Consider the following 21020-nt stretch of genomic DNA (forward strand, 5'->3'; position numbering starts at 1 on the left):
TCAAATCAGTTGTTTTCCCTCTTTCCTTCTCTTCTATATGACTACTCTCTCAGCCAACCTAGAAAGTTAGTAAATAGGGAGGCGCGCACCCCGCACCCCCCACACACACACACACACTCACAGATACACAAACGCTGAGACCTGCATAAACTCAGATGTGAACACTCCCTCACACACACACACACACACAGTGGCTGGAGAATTTGACCTGATCTGTGTTCTCCCCACAGGCTTGGACACTGTAATGACCACAGATGTCACTGTCACAGCTGCATATCTGATTCCTCTCTGTCTCCCTCTCTCCCTCTCTCTCACACACACAGATTTCATAAAGTTTCTGCACAAATACAACAACAAAAAATACAACACACATGCACAAACACCTCTAGACTCGGGGATGAGCAGAACAAAGTTTTATTTATATCAACACACCCATAAAAAGACAGTATAAAACTATACACACACTTTGGTCTTGATCTGTTAGGAGGAGACATGTTTCCCTGCTTTGACCTCACAATGACCTCTTCATACAGTAACTGATTACGTCAGACATAGAATGGGACATGTCGGACATATAGTTCTTGACGTGCAATCTACATGCATACTGTATGTGTCTGTGTGTTTTTGAGTCATGTGATTTGACCTTGCTGTCTAAATGAACATATGTACAGTGCTTATGTGAACAACACACAACCACACACTCACACTCACACTCACTCCTGTTATTTTCCTGAGAACAATGTCAGAGATTACCCCCTCTCTGTTTTCTTTGTCTTTGGAGCACTGGGTAAGGTCTGTGTGTGTGTGTGTTTGTGTGTGTGTGTACCCAGAGATAACCCAAGTCCACAGCTCAGTTGAATAGTGGTGTTTTTGAGCGGTTATGTGTGGCTTATCTTATTGACATTCGTGTGGGTTTATTTGTATGTGTGCATATGGTGTGTTTATTTACATGTGTGTACGCATGTGTTTGTGTACTTGCATGTGTTTATTTACAGGTGTGTGTATGTGTGTACGTGAGTATGTGTATGTGTGTACGTGTGTGTCTTCTCATAGTGGCGTTGGGGCCGAAAGGTGCTGCAAGTGAGCCGGTTTGGTGGGCACCGGAGGTTTGCCCCCTGTGGGCACACCGTTGCTACCGGCGACACCGAAGTTGCGTCTCAGCTGCGCCACGCGACCGCCAAAGACGGAAGAGGAGGACGAGCCCTCGGAGAGCGAGGCTGGAGGAGAGAGAGAGATGGAGATGGAGAGAATCACATTTCAGACCTTTACTAAATGACAAGTCTACATCATTTGCAGCATCCACTGTTCAACATTGCAGTTGTCTTTGATTACAACAGACATTACATTAAACATACAACAGAGGACTAGATGAACAGATTGAAATCAGACAAAAGCAATCAATCACTCAATCAGTAATACAAATAAATAGAGAAAGATCATGTGAGAGGGAGAGGGAGAAGGAGATATATTTCCTGCTGGTCTTTGCCATCATCCAGCTTAGGTGGAAAAGAAGATTGACGCTTAACCTCAGGACAGGCTTTTTCCCCCACTCATTGCTGACCAAATAGGTACACACACACACACACACACACACACACACACACTCACTCTCTCCCATCTCGCACTCACATACACACTCACACTCACTGACACACACTATTACACGCATATGTTGCAGGTTAATCTAAATCACGCAATCAGTACATTTTGTTGACGGACACCTTGGCAAACCAGTGAGGGAGAGACATTTCCTTACTGTCCCCTCCTAATGTTAGTCTCCAGCCAATCATGTGCTGTTCTCCATTAGAAAGGGCGAATGAGTGGCGGACGTGTCTCAGAGCAGCTGGATCTGTGTCTACGTCAGCCATAATTTACAAGTATGCTTAACTGACCAACACTCTCTGCCACATATGCAACACTGAATAGAGATGAATTGAGGTGAATTCAATTGTATTGACCTGAACTAAAGTGGGTCAATGGCGGTAATGAACTGGAGGAGACCATTTAGCCAGTCGAGCTCACATCCACAGGGCTGCATCCCCACACAACATGGAGAGGTCTGGAAACGCTGTCTCCCAAACCGAGGTCATTTCTCTCTTTCTCTTTCTCTCTCTCTCTCTATCTCTATCTCTATCTCTTTCTCTCTCTCTCTCTCTCTCGCTCTCTTTTTCTCTGTCCCTCTCTCTCAATTTTAACTTCAATTTCTTTCATGCTTTGTACGCATGGCAGATGTCAGAAGGTGTATTGCGAAAGCATTTACAAAGTGTGTAACAAAAAACGTTAAGGACTAATAGAAAATCCAACAACAAGTATTTATTCCACACACACAAATAAGAAAAACAATCTACAACAGCAGCAGGACTGTGTGTGTGTGTGTCTCTTCGTTTCTCTCTCTCTAGACAGGTCATGCGGCATTAGCGGGGTGTGTGTGTGTGTGTGTGGGGGGGGGGGGGCAGCTGTGACCACTAATGACTCTGGAAGAGTTGTTTTTTTAACTCGTGATATGGAGTGATTTGATTTCTTTTGTAAATAACGGTTTAAAACTCTCACTCTCACTCTCACTCTGTTCGTGCCTCCACCAACACAGCTGGTGCAGAGGTCAGTTCAGGAAGATTGAGAAAGAGGGAAGGAGAGAAGGGGGGGTGACTCAAGATGGAGAGGAAACGCAGAGGTTACAGGGTGAAAGAGCAGGGGAGCAGAGGAGGTGGGGTGAACGAGTGGAGTGGAGGGGTGAGATAGCGTATCGGGTGGAACAGGAGGAGGGCTAGGGTTAGAAAGGGAGGGAGGGAGGCAGAACAGAGAGAGAGAGAGAGATGATTTTAGGACAAGGGAAAGAAAGACAGAGAGAGAGAGTACTTTAGGACAGGGAGGGAAGGAGACAGACAGAGGGAGCAAGGGAGAGACTGATGCAGAGACAGGGAGAGAAATGGAGAGAGAGGGCAGCAGATGCTGCCCAGGCCCCGAGCAACAGAGGGGGGAGGGGGTATTTTTAGATCTGCCCCTAGGGGGTTAGAGCTGGGAAAACACACGCACACTCACAGATACACATGCAGGCATGCACACACACACACACACACACACACACACACACACACACACACACACAATACACACATGCCTAAATAGACCAAAATGTTACTATAACACACCCCCCCACACACACACACACACACACACTGTCTCAGAGGAGTGTGAAAGTGACTGTGTGACATCTGTTTTCTGTGACGTCGCTCATACACCTTTCTGTTTCTCTCTCCATATACTCTTCCCTCACGTTTTCTCTTTCCCTCTCTTTCTCTCTCTCTCTGTCTTTTGCTCTTCCTGTCTGTCTTCTGTCTCCACCTCTCCCCATCTGTCTCTCCTCTCTGGCTCTCTCTCCCCCCCCCCCCCCCCCATGCTCCACTCTCAATCCACCACGGTTGTGTTGTCACCATGGAAACGCAACTTATGCCCCAGAGATACATGCTACGCACGCAAGCAGTCACACACACACACACACACACGTCCGTAAACACCTTACATGCACACATACACACACGCACTCACTCACAAGTGAACACCTCATTGACACACACACACAGTCCCGTGTCCCCGTCCCCTGCTCTCTCGTAAACACCTGCAGTGAGAGGGATGTTAAAGTTCGCACTGCTTCACTCAGCAGATTCCCTGTCACCAATCCTTTGGCCTCAACTCTGACAGAGGAGAGGATTCTAGGATTCATTGCAATTATTCACCTCCCTTTTCTCAACCTTATGTTTTGGTTTGTTTTTTGTTGTTGTATTGTGTGCATTCACATGAAATTATTTTCTGTTGTGACCAGCAGGGGGAGAAAATCTGTAAATTCCACCTTATTTGGCTGTACTTGTCATTTCACCGTTATGCCCAGTAGATGGCGATAGACAACAGTATCAGACAGTTTCACTCCATGGTTCTCCATAAATCAAGTACTCTAAAATAGTGATATTTAAAAGTCAGAATTTATTGACCATTTATTCATGCGATATTTAGCTTATCTACATAGTTTTGCCTGGGTTTGTAGTTTGAGTATATTTGGAATATCTATGGTAAATTAATGTTATGTCAAACATGCTTTGTTCGTATTACTCTTACCTTTTTCTTGCCCCTGACTCTCCTGAGGTAGGGGTGTCTCCTTGATTGACACCCTCTCATTCTGTTCTTGGGGGCGGGGCTTTCTGGTTAGGGACAGGCCAGGGCCCCTGGAGTGGGATTTGTAAAAGATGCCCGAGTCACTGAGGTCGTCCGACGCACTCTCCGAATTCTCCTCCTCTGAGGGGTCCTTCAGGTCGTCCTCGACAGTTCCCGAGTCATCTGAGTCGTCCTTGGGGTCCTGCAGGCTGCTAGTGAGGCTTGACGAATCAGAGGCCTGCCTTGTGTCCCCTGGGACGACCACCGTGCTGCCTGAATCACTAAGCTCCTCAGGTTTCTGTAATTAAAACATCATCGATCAGTCACTCTGTGTGTGCGTGTGTGTGTGTGTGTGTGTGTGTGAAAGACTGAGTGTGTGAGTGAGTACAGCCAGATTTCTGTAATATGAGAGACCCTTGGTTTAGATGTGTTTACTCTTTGCAGACAAGGCAGTAGGCCTGAAGTCTCTCTCTCTCTCTCTCTTTCTCTTCTCTCTCTCTCTCTCTCTCTCTCCCTCTCTCTCTCTCTCTCTCTCTCTCTCTCTCTCTCTCTCTCTCTCTCTCTCTCTCTCTCTCTCTCTCTCTCTCTCTCTCTCTCTCTCTCTCTCTCTCTCTCTCTCTCCTCTCTCTCTCTCTCTCTCTCTTCTCTCTCCTCTCTCTCTCTCTCTCTCTCTCTCTCTCTCTCTCTCTCTCTCTCTTCTCTCTCTCTCTCTCTCTCTCTCTCTCTCTCTCTCTCTCTCTCTCTCTCTCTCTGGCCAGGAACTGTGATGTCATGGAGGCAGCTTGCAGTTGCCATGGGAACCAGGAGACCTTTTCGCTCTGCTGGGTTCTGTGAGGCTCGGACCTCTCCTCTTTCACTCCTCTTTATTCATCCCTCCATCCTGACCACAGGCAATTCTTTCTGCTCTCTTCCTGCCATCTGTGTCCCTCCCCTTTCTCTCCCTCTCTCTCTCTCTCCATCTCTCTCCACTATTCTCTCTCTCTCCCTCTCTTTTTCTCTCTTTCTCTCTCTCCCTATCTGGCAGACTCGTCCTCGGGCCATCTGATGGCGTTTAATTCCCCTAAACCCATCTGCTCAGGGGAGCGAGACCAGTCCAGACACACACACACACACACACACACACACACACACCACACAGAGAGACATGCGCACACACACACACACTCTCTCTCAAACAGGCAAAAGGACATTCAAACACGCAGACACATTAACGGTCCAGGCCACAAGGCCACATACACCATGTTAGTGCATGTGCAGTATGTACTCATCCACATACACACACACGTACATACAGACACACACACACACACACACACACACGTATCCATGCACATCAGTTACATGCTCCACTACACTGTTCACAATGCGTTCATTGCCTGTACTTTCTCTCACACACACACACACACATATATATAATAGTATCCTTACATGGCTACAAGCATGCATGAATGATTGAATGGACACATTTCATTCACATGTTTCAGCACACACACACACACACACACAAACATATACAGACAAACACACACACAGATGTACAACCACACACACACAGATGCTCAACCACACACACACGCATAAATATATTACATAAACAAAAAGCAGACATTTTGAAACATTTCAAAGCTACCTTTACTGGAGTTAAAGAGAGATGTATTGCAATAGATCTCATTGTTTTTTATTTTATTATAAGGGTCATTGATTGCATCAGACTAGTTGGCTCTCACTAGGATAGAGGCTTGCTTTAGACACACACAGACACACACACACAGCTAGGACAGAAGCGTGAAACGATTATTGAATATTGATGTATCAATACATTTGACACAGTGAGATAATTATATGATATATTGTACTTGTACAAATATGTCCATTCCAAGATGCATTTATCCTCACACACACTACCCACCTTGAGTTGTAGCTGTATGCCGTTTTGATCCACTTGATTGGTCCTGAGTGGTTCGCTGCACATACAACATATGAATATAATCAGTGAGTGTATGTGTATATATATGTGTGTGTGTGTGTGTGTGTGTGTGTGTGTGTGTGTGTGTGTGTGTACCTGTTTGTTCTAATGCGAATGCTTCCGTTCTGCCTCAGTTCTGAGAGAAGTCGTTTTGGTGTTTTCTCCCCGTCCGTGTCTCCAATCTCACACACATAGACGTCTCCATCACGCCCCAGCAGCCAGTTTACACTCTTTCTGTTGCCTGAAAACACACAACACATTCAGCTTCAGCTTCTGAAAACACACAACACACACACACACACACACACACACACACACACACACACACACACACACACACACACACACACACACACACACACACACACACACACACACACACACACACACACACACACACACACACACACACACACACACACAGCTTCTGAAAACGCAGCACATTCACATTCAGCTTCATGTGGCTGGGTGCTGTAATTAAGAAAGTAAGGAAGTCATCTTTATCTATTTGTAAAACCACAGAAGATGCCCAAAAGTGCTGTACACGCAAATGACATTCATGGTGTTTGAACTAAAAAAAAAAAAAAAAAAAAAAAAAATGTAAATCAGAATATTCAAACGGGACTCTTTTATGGTAGGGGCTTGAGAGTTGCAGACAGGCCTGATGTTCGCCCGAAGATAAGCCTGTTAGTGACTAGCTCTCTTAGCTATCTTGGCTAGAACTGATGATGGAGGTGTGATTCAGAACATGGATTGTAATTACTTAATGCAACCAGCAGAGGGCATTGTGTGCCTGTGTGATGCATTCAGTGCTCAGTATAAGTGATGGATGGAGAGATGAAAGAGAGGGAGGAGGGAGAGCTATAAAGCAAAAGAAGGTTTATACAATTCAGTTAAAAAACACAATTACAAAATGGCAGAGGACAGATGCCATTCAGTGTTGTTCCATGCTGTTCTGTGTGTGTGTGTGTGTGTGTGCAGTGTTGTTCCATGCTGTCCTGTGTGTGTGTGTGTGTGCAGTGTTGTTCCATGCTGTCCTGTGTGTGTGTGTGTGTGTGTGTGCAGTGTTGTTCCATGCTGTCCTGTCTGTCTGTCTGTCTGTGTGTCTGTGTGTGTGTGTGTGTGTGTGTGTGTGTCTCTGTCTGTGTTGTTCCATGCTGTCCTTAGGGCTCAGAGGAGGATCCCCACCCATCCTCAAACCAGATGAGGGCCACATCACAACTAGAATCATCTGCTTATCTGGGTCTCAAAACAGTAAAAACAGTCAGGCTAATGTACTCAATGTACTTCACTATGAAAACCAGCCTGATCAGATTAAATGCTGTGTGTCTTTGGTGTTCTTCGCTACTGTCGTATCCAGAGAGAACTGGAACCATCTATTTTAAAAAGTCTGTGTCGTTTTTCATGGTTTCCCCTCAAGAACTGTGACTAGTACTGCTTTGCTAGTCATAAGACATTAACAGCTGAACTAACTTAAACCCTGAGTGTGTGTGTGTGTGTGTGTTTATTGGGTCCTATGCTCCCCTTCAGGAGAATCACATTCCATAAATACCTACTAACGCTCAGGGGGATTGACCTGAGCCAGAAATCCTGCAATACACACACACACACACACACACACACACTTAAAAATGTTCCACTGTGTCCATCATGAACAGAATGTAAAACATTTCTGCAATCCAGGCCATTCCATGTTTAGTACACACACACAGAGCCCAGGCATATAGGATAGTGACTACACACACACACACACACACTCTTATACCTACAACTCAACTACATCCTGCTCCTATAAATCACACACCATCCAAAAAAGGCGTAATATGAGAACGTGTTAGGTAACCCAGTCCTATCCTTGTGTGTGTGTCTGTATGAGCACCTGCGTCAGGGAATATTTCACACATGGTGATCCATGACAAAGGTGTGGTTACGTAAAGAACTGGTTTTTCAAGGCAGTAGGGCGTTACCATGAAGACACCTTACCCCGAAGGCTCAGGTAACATGGCACGGATTCTACTCTGTGTGTGTGTGTGTGTGTGTGTGTGTCTGCAGGCGTATGTTTGGACAAATACCAGCTTTGCATTGTTGGTTTCCCCTCAAGAACTGTGACTAGTACTGCTTTGCTAGTCATAAGACATTAACAGCTGAACTAACTCAAAGTCGGTGTGTGTGTGTGTGTGTGTGTGTGTCAGAGAGGTTAAAAAAGAGAGATAAACACAGAAAGACAGAGAGGTTGAAAAAGAGAGATAGACACAGAAAGAGGCAAAGACAAAAGAAATGTGGAAATAATTATGCAAAGCCTGCAAGACTATGTGAAGAATGTTTTTTCTCAGTGTGTGTGTGTGTGTGGAGGGGGGGGCATATACAGAAGACAGGAGTGTAAGGAGTGTGTGTGTGCACAAATGAACTCACTGGATGATAGCTTAATTGTAGTGTCAGCCCCCCCGTAAGGGTGTGCGTTTCTTTCAACTACCTGAACACGCACACTTATCAGAAGATTGTGTCTGTGTGTGTCTGTTCAACTACACACTACCTGTTATAAAGAGAATTATCTTACTAAAGACACACACAAACAGAGAGAGAGAGAGAACTGAAGGAAATGAGAGCCGTGCATTGAACACTGACAGAACCGTTATAATACTTGTCAGGGACTTCACCATCAGCCACTGCCTGCGTAGCAGAAGAAAAGGCAGAAGAGAGAGAGAGAGAGGAGTGGAGTGGAGTGGAGTGGAGACAGAGAGTCCTTTGTTCATCTTCACACTTTCAGCCTGTCAACTCAATAACAGGAGTATTAATAAGTGAGAAGGGGGTTGATGGGCGTGTGTGTGTGTGTGTGTGTGTGTGTGTGTGTGTGTGTGTGTGTGTGTGTGTGTGTGGGTGGGGGGGGTGTTGTCCAGTAACCCTCCATCCCCTCCCCCACATAGCGCAGCAACAGTCTGAATTAACAAAAGTTTGACCACATGCCTCCCTCACACTAAGGCTTCTTTGTCTGGGCCGTGCGCAACAGTCATGTGTGTCCCCCCAAACACAAATGCTCGCTGGCATTGGGTCCCACGTTAGCACGCCACTGTAAGGACATGGGAATGATAGGCCTGTGAACTCAAAGGACTGTGAGTACACTAATTACAGGTTGCACACACACACACACGCCCTGAACACAGAATGTAGATAGGTGAGATTCCACTGCTTGTAAATAGATATATTTCCCAGGAGGTTGGAATGTGTCCTCTTACTATGCCATCTCTATCTCATCAACTTTCTCTCTCTCTTTCTCAGTCTTTCTCTCTGTCCTGAAATGCTTTGTGGCATTCTGGCTTATCATTTCTGACACACTGTCTTTTCTCCATCTTTGGATCTCTTGTTCTTCATCTTATTCTACATCTCATTGGCACACCTCTCTACCTCATCCCTCTCTCCTACGAAAGGGGACAGCGCATTGTGAACATACCATGACAGAACACTGTGCATGAAGTTCACACTGTTCTCTTCCCAAACCATGAAAGAAAGAAAGAAAAAGGAAATGAAGGAAGAAAGGAAGAAGGAAGAAAAGAGAGATGAAGACTGATATGCATCAGGTGTTTACTGTAGTGTGAGTGTGTGTGAGTTGATGTCAGATAGCATTCCCTCTGATAAACAAGTGACACACACACACACACACACACACACACACACACACACACACACACACACACACACTTCTGCATCTGTGCCGTCATGGGAGATTAAGACCGCGGTTACGCAGCACGCCTTACTGTTTCAAACTGAACTTTTCAATTTACTCATGAGCTGATTAATTCCACTATTCTACATGGTGGCTCTGTTGCACCAACCAAATAAGTTTACTATCCAGTGGTGAATATAGATAGTGTGTGTTGTTATTCATCACTCAGTTGTGAATGTTTAGGGTCCTGTCGTGTGGCTCTACATTCTGTGTGCATTTAATGATTTAATGCTCATTTGTGTTTGTGATGTGGTCTGATCGTGATCGTGAGGTTGTGTGGTATTGCCTTCATGTATATGTGTATATGTATCTGGGTGGTTGGAGGTTGTGTGGTATTGTCCTCATGTGTATGTGTATATGTATCTGGGTGGTTCTCGAGTCGTAATTTCCTCCCCACCCTAATCCCAGATCTGATCCAACGTCTGTTCTGAATGAGGGTCGGGCCCGTTCCAGAGGGAGTCCGTGCTTGGGACCTTAGGTCTCCGAGAGCGGTGATCGTTTCATGCCTCCTCACTGAGCTCACATTACAGATGTGCTGAGGAATGCTGCACGTTCCTTACGAGTTCACTGGCTTAACCCTCTGCCTTTGCTTCATTCCTCGGTCATGTGTTTTCAGTCCTGTGTTATTTGGAATAGACTGGATTGGCCAGATTTCTTGGCCAAATCGGTTGAGGCTCTGAACTTGCTAAGGAATACAAATAGGCTTGCACTGGTAAGCTGATAGTTATGCTGAGGTGTTGGAGTTAAGGTCAAGGAGTGGCTAGATTTAGTTTGGCAGATGATAGTTATGGTGGGATGACATGCAGTATATTTGATGTTTTTAGAGATGAATCACCTGACTATATATCTACTGCATGGTGGAGACAATAGGCTACATGTTCCCTACATTTCTGTTGTATATCTCGTGTTGGACTTGCTGTTCCAGTGTGGCATATCTGAAATCCAGCTGGCCATGTAGGATCTTTACGCAAGACTCAGGAAGACTTTGGAACGGACCTGACAGATTAGTACCGGATCTCGATTTAGTAGCTATCTGGATCGATAGGGGGTGAATACAAGTGTGTGTGTGTTTGTGCGTGTGTGTGTGTGTGTAGATGGGTGTGATCATTAGACAATAAGAACGAGATTGTGCTTCGTCACAAAGCTCTGCGTAACATTTTATTTGGATAGTCTGCCTACAGAGACTTTACAGATAGTTTGTTGAAATTCATGCTCAGTCTTTCTAATTGTTAACTGAACATCCCCTTAACCAAACTCAACTCCTAACCCTAACCTTAACCATAAACTGCAGTTGACAGAATTTCAACCGATAGTTTGTTTATAGTCTGGGCATCTGTCTATAGTCTACAGGGCACCATCCAAATAAAATGTGACCAAGCTCTGTTCTGGAACTCAATTCAATTAGGTCAGAGTTCAACTGTGACATCGCAGCGTATAGAGACGCTCCGAGACAAAAGACCCCTGCGCCCCAAAACATGCTCTCACACACACACACACACACACATAATCACGCCTGGAGTGGGACACAATGGTCCGGATATGTGGGGATGCAGAGACTAAATTACACACGGGGCTGTCAGTCTGTCTGATTGTTAGCCTGTCTGATGAACAAAGATGCGGGTCTCTCTTTATCTCTCACTCACACACACACACACACACACACACACAATAATGGCCAAGTACTCATAAAAATAACTGCCTAGGCCTTAACCACACCACATTGTGTCATCTACAATCAAACACCCCATCATGCACTCGTGTACTCTCTTTCAACACACACACAGCGTCTTACCTTTCTTTGGTCTGAGCGCGTTCTCTTTCCTGTCCTCCCTCTGCTCCTTCTCGTCCCGCTCATTCCAGCGCCGCACCTGTTCCTGTCGCATCTTCAGGAAGAGGATTTTCTTCTGCTCGTCGCCCAGTGCCTCCAGCACGTCGGGGTCCACGTACATGTCCTTCAGGATCTGTTGCAGCATGCTGCCGCCTCGCTGCAGGCTACTCCCGCACCGCAGAGGAACACAACCCGAGGGGGAGAACAGGACAGGAGAGGAGCACAGAGGAGGCTTCTCCAGATAAGTCCTTAGGCAGAGATGGATATGGCTGATGTTGAGCTGGGAGGTTCCTGACTGGAGGATGAGGCTGAGTTGGAGAGTTTGGGCTGGAGGAAGTGTTGAGCTGAAGGTCTCTGATTGGTTGTTAGGATTCGGTAATGACTTTTCATTGGATCTTGAAGTTGATCTGAAGGGTTTTGATTGGACGAGACTATGAAGAATGAAGTTCCTGTGAGAGTTTTTCTTGAGGTCTCAAACTAAGATTCCCTCTATCATTCAGCACTCGTCGCCGTGGTTTTTGTCTTGGTTGCTATGACAATGCTCATTCCTGTCCCACACAATGTCCATGTGCGGAGTCCTTCAGACAGAAAAAAAAGAGAGAGAGAGAAAAAATAACAGCAAGATAAGAAGAGCAATAAAGTGGGAGAAAGGGAAACAAAGAAAAAGAGGGATAGAGAGAGAAAATGGGAGACGGGGAGGGAGAGGCAGAGAAAGAAAGAAAAAAGAAAACATGGATCAGTTACAGCATCTGCTGCTCTTCATTTCTGCCTGTCTACATTTGGCAAACCTCCAGCTGCTAGCTTTAAATCCTCTGTCGCTTTCTTCTTCAGCAGTGACCCTGTAATCTCTGTGTGTGTGTGTGTGTGTGTGTGTGTGTGTGTGTGTGTGTGTAAGATCAGACACACACACACACTCTCCTCTCAGCACATATGTTGTTTTTTGCCTCTTCGTGTGCTTATCCCCATATTTATTTCAAAACATGACACTTTGCACACAACACACACACAATACCAAACTTAACACTCTTCTAGTATATTACTCATAGTTCTTTCTCTCCCAATTATATATCTCTCTCTCTCTCTCTCTCTCTCTCTCTCTCTTTCTTTCTCTCTCTCTTTCTCTGTCACTTTCTTCCCTCTGTTCCCACACCTCACTGACAGAGTGTCTGTGTTTGCTGAGGTAAACACTTGAAAAGAAGTAAGAACTACTCTTTCACACAAACAAACACACACACACACACTAAGTCAGCTAGAGGCCAACAGCTGACGTCGGAGGCTCACGGTTAGCCTGAACCAAACAAGAGTGGCATTCACAATACCGGCAATCCCAGAAACAACAGCACCCTCAAGCCAGCATACATGTAGAGATCATCTTAACACAGATCAACAGACTTCTGTTACACACACACCCAAACTAACACAAAACACACTCAGTCAAACACACACACACACACAGCAAACAGACAATTTAGGCCACTGAGCAGATTTAAATGTTGCAAGACAGATGAATGGAGAGGGGGAAGGAGAGAGAATGAAAAAAAGAAAGAAAGAAAAGAATACCACTGCCAAAATCACCACATCTTCACTCAGGGTGGATTTTAAAACTGGAACAGAGAGACAGAGCATGATCAAACACACACACACACACACACACACACATACACACCTCTGTGAGACAGAGTGTGATTGAGATGAAAGGAGTTGTGGTGAAAAGTTAGAAGAAAGAAAAGCAGGGCAAGAAGACAGAGCCTACACACATCTGTGCACACGTACAGGATTAAGCACAAAGACTACTCAAAAAGTAGGCTGGTGGAAACAGAAAAAGTTAACAAAGACACACACACACACACACACAGGGAGTACTCACAGGCAGAGTGTGTGTTAGTCCTGCCAGCACAGTTACGGTGTAGAGTGAGCTGGCTTGGATATGCTCTCCTCATGGCTTTGTATCCAGAGCTATAGTGACATCACAGCATTCCTTCCCCTCCCTCGCTCTCTCTCTCTCTCTCTCTGTCTGTCTGTTGGCCTCACTGTGCATTCGCTCAGTCTCTCCAGCTGACTCCTCCCCTAACTCCTGCACACACTCACACATGTTCTCTCTCTCTCTCTCGCTCTGTCTGTCTGTCTGTCTCTCTCCCTCCCTCTCTCTCGCTCCCTCTCTTTATGTCTCTCTCTCTCCCTCCCCCTTCTCTCTCTCTCTCTTTTCTTTCTCTCTCTCTCTCTCTATTTCTCAGTTAAGGACTGAATCGCACTGGCTAAACTATGTGAAACTCAGGCAGGCAAACAGGCTATTGATGGTGGAGTGTGGGGGTCGGGAGCCGTTTTGTGTGTGTGTGTGTGGTGTGTGTGTGTGTGTGAGAGCAGGATGGAGGGGGGGGGGGGTGTGTGATGTGGCAGGGGTGGTTTGTAAAGAGGAGGAGGGGCGATGAAGACGTATTGTGTCTCTAAAGTTAAAAACGTATCACTTAGCACAGGAAAGCGAGGACAGGGTGAAACACAACAGAAAAGCAAGGAAGAAAGCAGACACGTGTATGTGTGTGTGTGTTTGTGTGTGCTTACGGTAAATCTGGTGTGTTTGTTCACTTCAGGTTATCTTAGAGTACAATAGCGGTGACTAATCTGAAGGAGTGGTAACTGTATATGAGTGAGTATGCACGTGTGTGTGTGTGTGTGTGTGTGTGTGGGCAGGTGTGTGTTTTCCCATCATTGCTTGTAAGCTTAATCCCAGGTGATAATACCTGCTTGCCCGGCCCAGCCCAGTCTGCTGCCCACATGATGTTTTTTTTTATTCTCTCTCTTTCTCTTTGGGTGTTTCTCAGGTCTTCTTCACGTCACATGATTTACAGGCATGATAAACATCTTTTTTTGTCTAAGCTTTTAGACACACTCAAGAGAACCAATGAACAGCACTTAACAGATACATACATTTAAACAAAGAAGCCACGTTTCATGGACACAGACCTCTTCATATGTTATTACCATGGTCTCGTCTTTTGGGGCCGAGACAGATCGACTCTACTACAGCCGGGCCCCACCCTTCTGTCGCCTGAAGGGAGAGGTCTTCACTGTGAGAAATAGTATCTGGCTGACTGGCATGTAGGACACTTTGGGAGATGATGAGTTTCTGTTTGAGCTCTTTGAGGTGACAATTAGGGCTAGTATATGGTGCCTGTATTGTTAGGCAAATTATGAAGATTTACAACTGAAAGGAGTCATACCTAACACTTCTGCAGTTTATATTATTCCCTGAGATGGTACGCAGACTGTGACAAACATGACACTTTGCACACATCACACACACACACATCATACCCAACACTGCCCACTCTTCTAGTATATTACTCAAACATAGTTATTTCTCTCCCAATTATCTCTCTCTCTCTTACTCTCTCTCTTTCTCTGTCCCTCTCTTCCCACACCTCACTGACAGATTAGTCTGTGTTTGCTGAGGTAAACACTGATCAAACAAAAACACTTTAATAGAAGTAAGAACTACTCTTTCACACACACACACGGTCACCTACTAGTCACACTAAGTCAGCTAGAGGCTAACAGCTGACCTTGGAGGGTCACGGTTTGCCTGAACCAAACAAGAGTGGCATTCCTGCAGTTTAAATTATTCCCTGAGATGGTTTTAGGCAGACTGAGTTAGTTGTACAAAAACAGCCTTAGTTCCTTTTCTAAACGTCTATCTTCCCCCTTAGAATGAGAGAGGCTGGTTTTCCAGCTGCCCTCATTGGCTGATATCTTAGCCATTCAGGTTTATCCATAAATCCCCGAGAGTTTTTTGCTTGAATCACTCAATGTTTATTTCACATCAAGCCTTGATGCTTCTGATGATCATAGCCTTATTCAATTACCAGCTACAGAATGTAAACACCTGTGCAAACCTATTTAGCTGTTATTTGGGTAATGAAATTGATGGGTCTAACATTAAACGTTACATTAAACAGTAAAGACGTAAGTATATCATCATTGTCTGTACAACATAATGTCACACTAACTCTGACAGAAAACAATCAATCAGCAATCCAGTTTCCACTCTCAAGTATGCGTCCTTGTTCGACCTAAACATTTTCTGTGTCATTACAAAACTGTACGACCACCCCACCAGGCTGAGTGAGATTTTGGTCACTTTAGGTTTGGCTGTTTGGCAGGTAAGCTACCGAGCTAGCTAGTTAGCTAAAGCATCCTCAAAAACGTACCCTGCAGGTTAGCTGGCAATGAAAACTATAAAGGGAGTAGCTGATTATTCTAATACTGTGATTAATGTAGAATATAGGCCTACAGCTCAGCAAGCTACATACGACAAAGTACACATTTTGTAGACAAATTTGATCTAAATGTAAGGTCAGGTGACTGGTTAGGTTGGCCATAGCTGTTACCAGCCAGTTGTGTGTTGTTCTTGTATCCTGGGTCTATGGTTGGGCAGTTGTTATATTGGTTAGGTTAGGTGGTTGGGTATGAGTACTTGCATGTGACATTGAGAGAATTGGCTGCTGTGGGAAATCCCAAACAAATAGCTCAAGGAATTTTAACATAATTTCCTGTGTATAACTAAAAACAAATAGGATACTTGATTTCTCAGTCTTCAGATAAACTAATAAACAGGAAAATAAATGAAAGATGGCTCTTCACAGTTTTTTTTTGCCAGGAAGTTTTGTCATCTATTGTTACATGATTGTTGTTGCCATGTGGTACTGTATATAGATTTACGGTAATCATGTTTTGAATATGATTGAACAGCCAATGCTTTTTTTTATTTGTTTATTTTCATCGGGAGATGTGGAAAGTGTGTGAGTCAGTCAGCCTTGATTGGCCAGTGCACTTATGTACACACAAGATAATTGACTCTCCTCCACATGTTTGTCGGGTGGAGTCACATTGCAGTCTTATTGATTGCGCAATGTTTCTACACGGAGTTTCCCCATTGTGCATTTAATGCTGATGTGTCAGTCGTTGAAGTCGATCATAGATTGAGTAATTCTGGCTAGGCCATGACTGTCGAATGACGGATATCGTCACACACGATCTGTTATTCCTCAAAAGACCAGCGTTTCGGTGACCAAAACACGTCGTCAGGGTCTAGACTCACACCTGAGAGTTGTTTTTAGCACTCGCTAGCACTAGTATCCCATCATACCCTTGGGCATGGCCATGACTGTAACCTCAGGCGGCAGCGTCCTGGTGTCAAATGAATCCCTGTCTCGGCTCTGACAGGCAAAATGGCCAATTTCCATTGCAAACGTGAAGCAGCACACACACTTACCTCAGCCACTCTCAGCACTTTCCAAAGCACAAGCTCGAGCGGAGTATGTTACAGGGCTTAGGGCTATTTTTAAATGAGATGGATTGGGTTTCACTTCTTGAGATGTCAATAGTTTAGTATTGATCTGTCAATATTACAATACTCTCTCTCTGGTCTCTCTCTCCCCGTTACGTTTTGGTTTCTGTGTTTGTCTCACCTGCTGATCACATCGTCAGTCACTGACCCACACACACACACACACACACACACACACACACACACACACACACACACACACACACACACACACACACACACACACACACACACACACACACACGGCAGGAGTGCTTGTCATGTTTGCACATGTGCATAACCTTGCCGGGTAGGAAATGAGTTTGAGTTCCGCTTGTTTAGAAAACTTAGAAAAGAGAGCAGTCACGTGCAGAACTAGGGCACTACCTGAGAGATTTATCATCAGCTGGAAGAGGATGTATGATAAGGACATGTCGTCATATCAGTGGTTGAGACAGCGTGTCACACTTACACACATAGTTTGTTTACTATGGTGTGTCATAAATACAGTGGAATTTAGACCAGTTTACAGTCAACAGCTCTCAAAGCATTCACAGTAAATGCACACACACAGGGAAAGAGAGAGAGAGAGAGAACGGAGTAGAGAGAGAGAGAGAGAAAGGAGTAGAGAGAGGGAGAAAGAAAGGAGTAGAGAGAGAAATGAGTAGAGAGAGAAAGGAGTAGAGAGAGAGAGAGAGAGAGAGAGAGAACGGAGTAGAGAGAGAGAGAGAGAGAAAGGAGTAGAGAGAGGGAGAAAGAAAGGAGTAGAGAGAGAGAGAGAGAGAGAGATGAGTGTTGTTGAGGACTCTGAGGGAAGTCAGTGATCCATATGAGCAGGTAGTGCTGCTCCACTGGGGGAGTCTATTTATGAGCAGGTAGTGCTATTCTACTGGGGGAGTCTCCACAGTATCTCTGTCTATATGAGCAGGTAGTGCTATTCTACTGGGGGAGTCTCCACAGTATCTCTGTCTATATGAGCAGGTAGTGCTATTCTACTGGGGGAGTCTCCACAGTATCTCTGTCTATATGAGCAGGTAGTGCTATTTTACTGGGGGAGTCTCCTTATGAGCAGGTAGTGCTGTTCCACTAAGGGAGTCTCCACAGTATCTCTGCAGGCAGTAGCTCAGCTCCATGTGATCCTGTTGAGACTATGCACCTCCCCAGTGGTGACAACAGCAATCTCAGCTGCTATTTTTGGACAAGAGCAACACCGAAACTCAGCCGCTTGTGTGTGTTTGAGAGTCTGTGTGTGTGTGTGTGTGTGTGTGTATGTGTATGTGTGTGTGTGTGTATGTGTGTGTATGTGTGTGTGTGTATATGTGTGTGTATGTATATGTGTGTGTGTGTGTATATGTGTGTGTGTGTGTATATGTGTGTATGTGCTCTGAGGAGGTTGTGTGTGTGCTGATAAGTTTCGCTGTTTGTTCCACATTGAAGGTCATGGTCGGTTCATGTCAGCGCTTCAGGTTCTCCTCTCTACCCTTGGGGAAAGTTCAGTATCATCCTGCATGGATTTCCTGGTCATGACCAACCCCCCTTCCCCCAACACACACACACACACACACACACGTTTGTGTGTGTGTATACAGTGGGTGACCTGTTTGAGAAACATAAATGATCATCTTTCTTTGCCTGCTTTCTAGGTCAAACATGTAAGTATGTCAACTGGAAAAGAGAGCATGTTATCAAATTCCAGTGGATGACAAGTAGATATGACAATAAACGAGTGTGTGTGTGTGTGTGTGTGAGTGAATAAAAGTGAGATTGAATTCAAGAAAAACTGGATTGTTTGTTTGATTTAGGCCTGTGTTTGTATGTGTGTGTGTGTGTTTAAGGAAGGACTGTGTTTATCAAGGTGAGGGACTCTTTGCTAGTCTGTTTATGTGTTTGCGTCTATACGAGTGTGACTAAGTGTATGTTTACACTCTAACATAAAGATGACTATCTGAGAATGGGGTGTGTGTGTGTGTGTGTCTGAAGATGACTATCTGAGAATGGTGGAAAAATACAGAAGCCTTTTGAAAGAAAACCTCTAAAGATTCCAGTGTATATGAATAATGACTGACGTCCTCCCTCTCTATGAGTGTGTGTGCGTGTGAGCAGTGACAGCATGATTTTGACACACACACACACACACACACACACACACACACACACACACACACACACACACACACACACACACACACACACACACACACACACACACACACACACACAGCCGCTCTGAGGCCTCTCTTGCACTTGAGTCTGGTTTTATAAGATGTATAATGACTTGTAAAAACCCACTTCCTCTATTCCAATGAAGTGTGTGTGTGTGTGTGTGTGTGTGTGTGTGTGTATGTGTATGTGTATGTGTGTGTGTGTGTGTGTGTGTGTGTGTGTGTGTGTAACCATGCTGATTTGTATGTGTGTCTCTCCGTGTATATGTGACTGTGTGCTTAAATGCTCTCGACACAGATCCCGACTCCAATCAAATATGAATGAGAAAATGCAATTATGATGACTCTTTTCGTCAGTGAAATAAAATAAATTAGACTCTAAAAATACACGCAAGTGTCTGTCCTCTTCTCTGCCCTTCTCTTCCTCTCATTCTGTGCCCCTCTACCGTCATCTTTGTCCTCTGCTGTCAAGCTGTCATACTCACAGCGCCCCCTGGTGGCTTCTAAAGAATAAAATAATGTGTAGACTGACCCCATTGAATGAAAGGCAACTTAAAAGAAATAATTAAAAAAAATAAACCTTGCCAAAATAACCCAATTTCCAACTGTGCCAAGAGGCTGTTGAGGGGGTTCGTGAAATTGTGAAGTTTCCATTTATGTTGCTTGAAATGTTTTAGGCAGATTTTCTTTACGGGGGTAAAGTGGGGATTTTTCTTTCTTAATGTGTCAAAGGATGAAGTCTGAGTCTCCTTCAACCAATCAGAAGGCTAATCCTCCAGGGGGCCGCAGCACTGTCGTCAAGGAGACCAACACTTTCCCAAAGTTCTGAGGACTACATTCTGGTTCTATTGTTATAGCAACGTGGGCCTCCCGGGGAAAAATAAAACAAAAGAGTGATGTCAGTGATGTGACAGTGATGTCACAAAGGTGTCTGATCAACGATCCTCCTGTATGATTTATGATTAATTGCGTGTAGCCTACTGTGTTTCTCTTTGTACAGCACAAATTAAATCATCTTTGCTCTGCCATAAAACCAAGACAACACACACACACACACACACACACACACACACACACACACACACACACACACACACACACACACACACACACCTCAAATGCCTACAACCCACAGTACAGCACAGTAATTCCATCAGCCGATATGAATAAATAATGACAGTAACACATAGCCTGCTTTCTGTGCATCCCATTACAGGGTAGTCTCAGCGTGCCTTGTGGGTAACATACCAGAATCCACAAGCGGCGTGTAAGGGAGGAGAGAGTTTCAGCGTCTTGCTTCACCCTTTTAGGGCCGTGCATTCTTAAGGTATCGTTGTGCTGGAATCATAGTCAAATGGCAGAAAGATCATCATTCTGTACACTTTACCTCTTACCTACTATGGTCATGGTACGGCTTTCAGGAAATGCATCCTAGCTCAGAGAAGCTCCTAACAAAGAATAAAAGAAATGAAACCTGAAAAAAATCCTGTGTCAGAAATCCTCACCAGTAACCCTCAGTTCATAAAACCCAGTGGTATGGAAATCCAGCCCACCTGAGCTTAATTAGTCATTACCTGAACCTCATTAATGATCACCTGAGCCTTAATTAGTCATCACCTGAACCTCACTAACGATCACCTGAGCTTAATTAGTCATCACCTGAACCTCACTAACAATCACATTATCTTAATTAGTCATCACCTGAACCTCACTAACGATCACCTGAGCTTAATTAGTCATCAGCTGAACCTCACTAACGATCACCTGAGCTTAATTAGTCATCGCCTGAACCTCACTAATGATCACCTGAGCTTAATTAGTCATCACCTGAGCCACACTAACGATCACATTATCTTAATTAGTCATCACCTGAA

At 44.7% G+C, this 21020-nt stretch overlaps 1 protein-coding gene across 3 annotated transcripts; it reads right to left on the bottom strand.

Moving 5' to 3' along the window:
• Positions 1–398: 398 nt before the first annotated feature.
• zgc:92242 (uncharacterized protein LOC436899 homolog) lies at positions 399–20719 on the bottom strand. Of its 3 annotated transcripts, XM_031568894.2 has the most exons (7): positions 20621–20719; positions 20395–20484; positions 11626–12239; positions 6209–6353; positions 6056–6110; positions 4111–4444; positions 399–1217 (listed from the first exon to the last, which is right to left on the bottom strand). In XM_031568894.2, exons 3-7 carry the CDS (start codon positions 11804–11806, stop codon positions 1048–1050), a joined length of 885 nt encoding a protein of 294 aa, XP_031424754.1. In that variant the 5' UTR covers positions 11807–12239; positions 20395–20484; positions 20621–20719; the 3' UTR covers positions 399–1047. The 3 variants fall into 3 exon arrangements, with proteins under 3 accessions (XP_031424754.1, XP_012679829.2, XP_012679828.2); XM_012824375.3 differs by lacking the exon at positions 20395–20484 and having other exon boundaries at positions 20541–20645; XM_012824374.3 differs by lacking the exons at positions 20395–20484; positions 20621–20719 and adding an exon at positions 13529–13684.
• Between the last annotated feature and the right edge of the window lie 301 nt (positions 20720–21020).

This window comes from Clupea harengus, chromosome 6, assembly GCF_900700415.2.
Source record: "Clupea harengus chromosome 6, Ch_v2.0.2, whole genome shotgun sequence".
NCBI lineage: Eukaryota > Metazoa > Chordata > Actinopteri > Clupeiformes > Clupeidae > Clupea > Clupea harengus.

What these genes read in the sequence shown, in the direction of transcription:
- zgc:92242 (XM_031568894.2), bottom strand. Translation starts at nt 11,806, where the DNA reads ATGCTGCAACAGATCCTGAAGGACATGTACGTGGACCCCGACGTGCTG. An exon ending in CGCGCTCAGACCAAAGAAAG is followed by an intron (nt 6,354 to 11,625) that starts GTAAGACGCTGT and finishes GTGTGTTTTCAG; the next exon opens with GCAACAGAAAGAGTGTAAAC. An exon ending in ATTCGCATTAGAACAAACAG is followed by an intron (nt 6,111 to 6,208) that starts GTACACACACAC and finishes TTGTATGTGCAG; the next exon opens with CGAACCACTCAGGACCAATC.